Genomic DNA, 10,507 nt, shown 5'->3' on the forward strand with positions numbered 1-10,507 from the left:
TAACTAATATTAAAAATGGTAATAAATAATTATTAAAAAAAAAGGTTGAATTGAAGAATTCAAAGAGTTGGGTCACTTTATGGAAAGTGCAATGCACTGTGTGCCAAAAGGTTGCACTAAAAAATGTAAAGGCCGCTTTATATGGTGGTTTCGTCTCTCTCTTTGTCTGCGTCACTTTCAGGAACGACACATCAAGTAGACACGGAATTCGTGGGCTAAAACCCCAAAAGGGTACCTGTCTCGCATTCAGAGGCCAAGCCCAACCAAACCTATATCCACCCCTACTTTTCTTATCTCTCAGCCACCATTCATTGTTAACCATGTACCCAGGTTCGGTTCCCGAGCCTGCCTTCGTTACCGTGACCAACTTTGTCTACATGAAAGGGAGCCACAACCAATGTTGCTGCCACTCATCCCGTAATGCTCATTGTGTCTGCACTGCCGTAGTGGGATCATTGCAAAGATGATAAGTATCACACTTCATATGTTTAACTATGTAAAAACTTAGGTATTTTTTTGGTCAAGTCACTTTATTAAGATGATTCTCACCATGATAGTTATACTTTTTTCTAGCTTTTACAAAACATTGGTTACTCAAGGGAGTGAATGTCTTTCACTGATTAATAAAAGCGTATTTAAAAATCAAAGCCTGTAAATAAAATATTGTTATGAATGAGCAAGCTACATTTCTCTTAGATTAAGTACGTATAAAGGATGGATGTGCATGTGCGTTGTTTTTTAGTAAGATTGAGCCAGCTTACGACTTAGGACGCGGTTACATATCCTTTTTTATCATCAATGCTTGAGGAATTTCAACCTCAATCCCCATTAATTTTTTGCCCCAGTTTTTTTTAATATACATGTGGCCTAGCACATAGCATGTGTCCCAGGTTTGAAGCAGAACCTAGAAGATAGGTATTAATAGTTAATAATGATCAATATTAGTAACTTGGTCAGGTCGGTCAGTGTATGCAATCTAGTATATTGCAAATTGGCTGACCTAAACATGATGAGTGCAAGATTTGCTGGAATTACACTGCAATGTGTTGCACCGGAATCAATTCATACGTGTTTGTGTTGTGATGAGGATCAAGTAGCTTATACGCAACATACAAATCTTTTACGCGGGATTCAACAGTTCAAAATATTGACATCAGAGATTGGAGGTGTAGTCACGCAGGCTAGTGAGGCTCACCTTTTTATGATTCCCTGAAATGGCACCACCTCAGGTCCTCAGCTAATTATTAAAGTGCATTTGTAAATACTCACCTTTTCATAGTAATATTTAATTAAATAATCAATTGATATAAAATGATAAAATAAATTGCATTGATTAATTAGCATATAAGGATCATATTTAATTATTACAAGATAAAAAAAAATTTATAATAAATAATAAAATAATATATGGATCTTATATACAAATTTTATTTTGAAATTATTTTTAAGATAATTAAAAATCAAATTTATATAGAAAATGGTTCAGAATTGTTTTTTTTTTTATCAGCATAACATATATAGAGGTATTTATAAATTATACCTAAAATATTTTATATTTGTTAAATGAAAAATTCAAAATTAAATTTTATATTGAAAATGTTTTATATTATTTTAATTTTCATAATATATTTTTTCATTAAATAAATTTAAATTTTCTTAAATATTTTCAGTATTTATCTATATGATCAAATAATGTATAATAGCAAGTATGTTTCTGAACTTTTCATGCTGCTTCATGTTCTCGAGTGTGATTTCTATAATAGCAAGTATGTGATCACAATATTTAATTAACACCTTGAGAGGATTTGAATTTTCAGATGGACCTATTAGTCGACTAATTAATCATTATTAATGCAACGATATTAATAACTTTTTAAGCATACGAAAAAAATACAAATTCTTTAAATATTTGTCAATCTTTTAGGTGTAACGATAAATTTTTTTTAACGATTATACAACTGCTAATAGCTAACCAGCAAAAGATAAAAGAAATGAAAGTTTTTACTAGTCACAGCAAGTTGCTTGCAATTAAGAGAATTCATTTGGCTCACGTAATGAATACCGATTAATGAAGGGTATCTCCTAGCTAAACTTGTTTGGGTAAACACAATGACCTACAATCATAAAGACTGGTTAATTTCTCCTTTGTTGCTGAGCACCGTTTTACTTTTCAAAAATCATATAATGGATCCTTGACTTTATACATTGCGATGATTTACTTGCATGGTTTGAAGGTAAAGAATCCAATAGCAAATAAGCAAGAAGGATTCCTATACTTGTTTACGGCATGCCCAACCCGACCACGTGCTGTGAGATTCTTAGACGATGGACATAAATGGAAGAGATCAGGATACACCAATAGGAATTGAATTTATCAGAAAAGACTAATCTTCTATATAATGAGAAATTACGGTCAAAATTTCCGTTGGAAGATGCATTAACCATTTAGAATCCAACCTGCATCGAATTAAATTGCTTTATTTGGAAGATATGTGTGTGAGAGAGGAGAGAGAGGAGAGAGACTTGCTATTAACATACGTTTTGCCTTTTCATCACCGCCAAGAGGTCCAAGTTGACACCTCAATTGCGGCTATTCAAGTTCGGAAAAGTGTAATTGAGCAATATTTTACTTTTCGAAAATAAGAAGTAAACAAGCACGTTTTATTTGGAACTTTGAAGGGTATAAATATTTTTATAATTTTAAAATGATATTTTTTATGTTAATTTTAATTTAAAGAAGTATTTTTTTAGTTGTATAAATAAATTAGACATATGAAAGATAAACACAAAAAATAAGTATTTATTATATAAATTTTAAAATATTCAAATAAGAAAACTGTTAAAGGGTACTCGGAGAGGCTCGTCTACGTATAGGAGATTGATTTCCTTCCCTATCTCATTCTCTTTCTTGCTTACGTATTCCTTACAGGTACCCTACGTGAGATTATCTCAAATTTGACTCCGTTTTGACAAAGACTGTAAGAAGATTGTGAGGGATTTATCTAAACAAGCTATATGCATGCACAATTATTTTGTTAGTTTTTATTATGATAGTTTATGTTATTCTCTTATGCTTCCACATCTTCGTACACTTACTGTATTGTTCAATATTAATCAATCAACTATATATGATATTTTACATTAATCCTTTAATTTTCTTTATCTATATGGTTGCCGGGGTCCCATTAAATTGAGAATTCTTACCAAGCACCCACAAGTTCCGATACATTTTATTTTGACCCAGCAGTCCATGCACTTCCGAAAATGGAAACAAATATTTTTATAAGCTCACAACCATTCACGAGGTCTTTCTATAAGAGAGTTTCTTTATTGATAAGCTCAAACGATTACGAAGATAGTAATGATTAGACGCGTTGCCTATCACTAATTCACTGTACATAATTAATATGCACTAGGAGGAATGACATATTTAAGAAGCATCACTAAGTTTTATTGTATTATAGGAATAGTAGTTCCTAGGGATAATAATGAGTATTTTCTATATCTATACTTATATTTTTAAAAATGAAAAACAATTTTAATACGTATATTTTAATACATATGCAATGAGCCCGCAGTTGCATATAACATCATTATATACGGATAAGGATAATAATAAGGGTTACCTCATTTATCAAATGCTATGGTTTAACGCACATGAGGTTAAAATTAAGTTGGTATTACTTATTAAATATTTAGAAAAAAAACATTATTTACTCCGAAGGTCAAAATTTCGGTCATACAATATACTTCTTAGGTCTAACAAATTTATATATTTAAATAATAATATTATTGCTATTCCATTATCATTGTTATATTAATATGTTATTATAATATATTTAGATAATATGTTTATTAATTAATTTAATTAATTAAGTCCAATGATCTATATATATATATATATATATATATATATATATATATATATATATCACCCTGTTTTTCTGGTCATCAGGATCACATTTATCTTTCACATGAAAAGTGATCTTTCTGAGCAAGGAACATTTACTTATTTATTTATTTATGTGTAGGCATGTAATAAAAAAATTATAGCATTTAAACTAATTCTCCGTTGATATGTATTATTTTGTTTGGAATTAATTTGTTCACGTATTAGAGAAGTATGTTATATTCTATGACAAACTTAACAATATTCAATTATTTCTCAACAAACTTGATGCATACGAGGTAGTCGAGATAGCTTCTCCAGTGTAGGATATTTCTAATAATAGTTTATGGTGGTTATTGGCCGTGAAATAGCCGCAGAAGATGTTTTTCTAGGAAATACTTTGGCATTCGTAGAAATCTTTTGTTATATGGACGTTAGTGAGCTTTGTCGGTTTGCACCCGTGACTTTGCAACCATCCCATACGGATTTGTGTTCCTCATTGATATTAGTTGAAAATGTCAAAACTTGATATCCATGCATAACAATTGGGCTACTTTTGAAAATTTCAAAAGCCGTCCTGTTATTCATGATAACACTAAAAAATGATTTTCATTAGAAATAGACCATATGAACTATAAATCTATTATTTTATATTAATGTATAATATATTTTTAAAATATAAAAAATATCAAATTTTAAATAACATATTTTTGAGTATTTAAATTATATTAAGTTTAATATACATAATCATAAAAATAATATAAAATAATTTAATAATTAGATTTACAAACATCCTACAAGTTTGATACCTAAATACTATTCTGAATGGTAAATTAATCGTCACCCTCTAAATGTCAAAAATTTATATTTCATGCATACTCTATGTATGTAATGTTATAAGGCAAAAAAGTCAAACTCTTCACTACCATTTCTTCGTTGTGCCAAATTAATCATAGCGGATGTCGTGATCATCATATTATCCTTTGATATTGTTCACTTTTTATAAGCATTATTTAAATGTTGAAACATTTTGTTCTTATATTGCCGTATTTTTCTTCCTAACGAACAAAATTTTAATACTTTTATATCTTTATAAGTTTTTTTCTAAAAATTGTTTCGTATGAAAGTTATCATGTTTGCACTTAGTCCTTTGCCAATTACTTTCTTATGTTAAGTATTGGATCAAATAATAAAGTTTTAACTCAATATTATATATGTAATAGACCTTCGTATTAGTCAGCACATAATATTTAAAAAAATATTTTAAAATAAATATTTAAATATTTTTTTCTTTGTAAAAGTTCAATGAGATTAAGAAAAATTTTACAAATTATAAAATTTAACGATAAATAAGACCTTAACAACATTCATTTTTCATTGAATTTAATGATGTGTAGTTCATATAATCGACTTCCTCTTTAATTTTGACATAAACATATCCTAAAAGAAGAACACAATACGAGCATGCCATATGACTAACGTGATGTGTACTATAAAGTATAAACAAATAATCAAAAAGTCAATTTGTAAAGTTTCAACCATTCCAATTTTAAGCAATCATTTGATAGAATTTCTCTTTGTCGTTTATATATATATATGCGCGCGCGCGCATATGGAGGTATATTTTAATGTAGTTTTGATTTTAATTTTTAATTTGTTTTGTTTTGTTATATTTAAAATTTAATAATTTTAATTCCTTGTAATGGATGGCTAACTAATAACACGTTTGAATTCATGTCAACGTAAATATAAACACATGTTGAGAAATTGTCAAACATTAATTTGTATACCGAGTCTTAATTTTTTATTGCATTATGTCATCGTTAGAAATTAAAAATATTAAATTTAGTAAAATTAGTGGCTAAGATTGGAAATAAAATTTAAAAGTTAAAATTAAAATTGCGCAAAATTATATGAATTAAAAATATATTTAAATCTATATATTTTAACATTAGTCATTTAAATATGATTTAATTATCATAAAAAAAGAGGTCAACCTATAAAATATTTATACTTGTTTCTTAATCATCCTAATATGGAGGGTCTCCATTTTTTATATTTTGCGTGTAATTTGAGAACTTTGCTTTCCAGTTATGAAGTTTGATATCCTCATCCTGAGATGTTCACCTCAATACCTTATCAATCTTATATGATACTTATTAAAATTCTGATAAATCGATTAGTGCTGTCGTTTGATGCCGGACCAAGTCCATATAAAATGGAAATGACAAAACCAGGTTATAGTGACTGTTGTTCTCATCGCCCATGTTCTTGGTCCAGTAACCACTAACACTGACCAAACTTAATCCCTAACCAATTCCTAGAATATTATTCACAAATTACTCTTCTAAACTTTTATTCTTGACCATCTAAATATGTAATGTATTGAAAGCATAGTCTTATCCTTTCGCATAAGCTCTTTGGAAAAGGAATAATTAGTATAACGTCTCATCCTATATTTCAAATCGACTTCATTATCTTTTTGATAAATTAACAAAGAAAAGAAGGTTAAACTTTGATTCCAATATTCCAAGACTCTATATATATAAGTATATTTATATATCCCACCCAAAATAAAAATTAGTCTTCCTTATTACTGTCAATCAATTAATATATATAATGGAAGCAACAAAGCTAAGAATTGAGGAGAAAATCTTGTTTTCTTCACACGTCTTAGAACTGATTAAGCTGAATCATTTTTCAGAATCTATTTGACCCCGTTAAATCAAATTGCAACTTGAGCTACAGCTTGCACTCTTTTGTATCATCACTCAGAAACTGCATAATTTTCTCTGCTCATCTCCATCAAAAGCAGGACACGGTGTCAATATTAGATCAACCCAGCACACAAAAGGCACATTAACCATGGCATAGAGGGAGGAGAGAAACCAAATTAAATCATCATAGATCACTTTACCAGCCAGCATCCGGAAAATGGCAACCCAATTTTGTGCTTTGAATACTCTGCTTGTTGCTGACCTACCCATGTGGTTGATTTGAATTTGAGGTTCTAACCATTTTATACTCCAAAAACAATCTCTAACGCTACAAAGCTACTACTTGGATTGCTAACTTGGCGACAAAATTTTATCCCTTCAGCATTGAAACACATATTTTCATATAGTACTTCATTTAATGTGATTTTCATATCCTTGTCCTTAATGTGAGCCTTGAACAAATAGAAAATTGTTATATCAATTGGTCAAACTCTCTACCCCATGAGTGATCATGAAATCTAAACGGTTTTGCTGAGATCCCCGTCTCATTTTTGGCAAGCTAGATTCGGCGGATGAGATAATTGTGGGTACAGTGCCAAATCAGAAATTATTCATATTTCATAATAATTTCTATTACTCGGGTCTCTTGCCCAATATGACTCGCCAATTGGGAATGGCCTTAAATTCCATGGCATTGTGACGATCTGACCAAGGATTTTAGTTTAGCAGAATTAAACTAGAAATTGGAAGGTGAAAAAATAGTGAGTGCCAGCGGATTATTGTTTTATGTCCTGTGACGCACAAAATTGTAATAATGAGTAATTCATGCCCAAAATAGGTGGCTGCCAGTGCTACGAATAAATAGATAATGCATTTGCACATTAGCTTAGCTTACAAGGATGTAATTAAGATAGATTTCGTCGCTGCTGAACATGTACAATGAGCAGCAGCTGTGCTTTTTTCATGAAATTAAAAAAAGGGGGGAGGGGGACAATCCCAAGTCAATTTTTGTACTATAAAGTCTTATTGTCTGGAGTGAAATACATCTGGTTTAACTTTAAATGGTTTTTCTTATATTTTTGGTTTTTTATTGTTGTAATTTGCTAAATAAAAAAACTAAACAAAGTAGGTAAATTTGGTTAAACGTGTATAGTTTTTTTAGACTTTTAGTATTCTATTCAAGTAAAAGATATTCATAACATAGTAGAGTAAATTCTCTCGATAAAAATTTCTTTTACACTTAAATCCAAACCTAAGACTTTATTTAAAGAGTTTCAGTACTAACCGAGTGACAGACTGACATATGATATCACCCTCCTCATGAGGCTATTGGAACTTGTTGAGCGACGATTGTGCTAGTGTATCTTTCTTTTGGAGAATGCTAGTTTAGTTGGGCATGCCCTCTCTTTTTTTGTACAAAATATAAATATATATAGATTTATCTTCTTTCATGCTCATGACAGATGTTATGTTGTAAAAAAATGTAAAAAGAAAATTAATAAATCTTAAACAAATAATATACTTTTTATAATTTGACGAAAATTAACATGAGAAGAGGATAACACTATTATCTACTCGTAGCTGTATAGTGCATTCTTTTATCAGAAGGCGGGCATAAAAACAGGAAAGACGACAAAACATGTTGGAAACGGCATGGGTTAAATAAGTAATATTAGTTGTATATAACGTGCAAGTTAATTAACCGAAATAGACGATTGTGAATGATTTGATATATTGGTGAATAGAAATTAGAAAGAGAACAAAACTGGTAATGATGATAATTACGTGAAAACCTTTTTACACATAAGTAACATAATTTTAGTTAAATTAAATCCCTCGATCCACCCTTGGATCTAAAATTATATTAAGACCTAAAAAGTCATCCTCTGTCACCAAGCTCTCCTTCCCTATACAGCTAAAGACAAATTCCTAATAGATCTCTCTCTCTCTCTTCCCCCCGTTATTTTTTTTCTTTTGGTCAAAAAAGAAAAAGTTAAACCCAGGATTGTTTATCTTGATCCGAATGAGCTAATGATAAAGAATCTTCCTTGATTTCAGCTTTGGGTGGCTTCTCGGCACAAACCTCTTTGCTGTCATCAACAACAGTGGTTGTGGTTAGTTGCTTGGCTCTTAGAGCCTCAGCCTCCCAATCAGTTTGACTCAAAACAATCAACATGGTAACAGCACAAGAACCCTGAGCTGCAAGTAAGCCAAGCCAAAGGCCTTGAAAGTCAAAGCCAGCAAAGAAAGCAAGCCAAATAGCCACAGGCATTCCAACAAGGTAGAAACAACCTAAGTTGATGTTCGCTCCAACTTTAGGCCTTGCAGTGCCTCTTAGCACCCCACACCCCGTTGTCTGAGGACAGTTTCCTAGTTCACAAAGCCCTATTATCGGCAACACCAATGATGTCAGGGTTATGATCTCTTTGTCCTGCGTGAACATGCTGGCCCATATGTTTCTAACCATCACAGCAAAAACCAAAGCTGAGACACCCAACATGAAGCTGCAAGAGAGGCCCACGATAGCAGAGACCCTCGCTTTTGATGGCTTTTGTGCGCCTAGTTTGTTCCCCACTCTAGTGGACACACTGAAGCTTATTGATGATGGCAAAATGTAGAGCAAAGAGGTTGTTTGGATCAAAATCCCCATGGAAGCCACCGTTGCTTTTGGATTTATCAACAACCCACATAGCAAAATCATGAGCTCATACCACCACCATTCCAGACACACTGAAATGCAGCTTGGAATGGCCAAGTTGAGAAGTGATTTCCACTGTGTGAAGCATTCAAAAGAGAAACCTCCCCATGTTTTCTTGTGTGTGCCAGAGAAGACTATGTAAAGAACCAAAGAGGCCACGAGGTTGAAGTTAGTCCAGACCCCGCTCAAAGCCACGCCTTTGATCCCCAAATTAAGGTGAGAAACGAGAAGAAAATTGATGGGTATGTGAAGAAAAATTGACAAGGTGGCACAGAGAGTAAGAGGCAGAGTAATGGATTGGCTTCGAAGGTAAATTCGCAATGGGTGTAAAAGGGATTGTGCTAAGAGGTCAGGGATGGAATAGAGAAGATAGGATTGGGCTTGTGCGGCTATGGCTTCGTCTTGGCCACACAAGAGAAGGATACGCTTCATGTGAAGCCAAAGCAGAGAAATGGGAACAGAGGTGAAGAGAAGCAAAAGAACGGTTCTCTGTAAACAGAGACCGAGGAGGGTGAATTTTTTGGCACCAAAGGCTTGTCCACAAATGGGTTCCATTCCTACAGCAAGACCAGAGAGGATTGAGTAGCCGGTGATGTTAGCAAAACCCACTGCGAGTGAACCACCGGCTAAGGCAAGCTCGCCGAGGTGGCCAAGGAAGAGCATGGAGATCATTGAACGGCAATAGAGTATGAGGCCGGTGAGGATCATGGGAAGAGCTATTTTGGCTATGGAAATGAGTTCTTTGAAGGCACTCCTGAGATGGGGTGGTGCTTTGGTTGTGCCTTTTTGGATCAACGGACTGGTGATCATGTTGGGTTGCTCTGACTCTTGGTCATCGATTGAAACTAGATACTCGGGATTTGAATTGCATTTGCTTGTGAGGTGGGGAGTTAGATGACACATAGTTTCACTTTTTTGTGTCTCTGTCAAGAAAAGAGGGTGGTTTAGGGAACACGTGAAAGTTGAACAGAGAGAGAGAGAGGGGGTTGTGGAAGGGGTTGTGAGGTGGGTTTTATAGGGAGGGAATATGGGCTTTGAATCAGCGCACTTTTGGAGGGGTGGAAACGTCCATCATCGACCGGCCTAAAAATTATATACTAGTGAAGAGGGGCCATATCCACTTTGGAAGAGTAAGATTTAGAGGTTGGAAATTTGTTAGTTTTTTTTCCTTATTGCAAGTTCAAAATAAACTCCAATCAAACT

At 32.7% G+C, this 10,507-nt stretch overlaps 1 protein-coding gene across 1 annotated transcript; it reads right to left on the reverse strand.

Moving 5' to 3' along the window:
- Positions 1–8,592: 8,592 nt before the first annotated feature.
- On the reverse strand, positions 8,593–10,207 carry LOC113873196 (protein DETOXIFICATION 49-like). Its single transcript, XM_027511222.1, has one exon. The coding sequence runs from the start codon at positions 10,205–10,207 to the stop codon at positions 8,600–8,602; it is 1,608 nt and encodes a 535-aa protein (XP_027367023.1). The 3' UTR covers positions 8,593–8,599.
- Positions 10,208–10,507: the final 300 nt, after the last annotated feature.

The sequence above is a fragment of the Abrus precatorius genome, unplaced genomic scaffold (assembly GCF_003935025.1).
Source record: "Abrus precatorius isolate BTA unplaced genomic scaffold, Abrus_2018 Scaffold7, whole genome shotgun sequence".
Lineage (NCBI taxonomy): Eukaryota > Viridiplantae > Streptophyta > Magnoliopsida > Fabales > Fabaceae > Abrus > Abrus precatorius.

What these genes read in the sequence shown, in the direction of transcription:
- LOC113873196 (XM_027511222.1), bottom strand. Translation starts at nt 10,207, where the DNA reads ATGTGTCATCTAACTCCCCACCTCACAAGCAAATGCAATTCAAATCCC.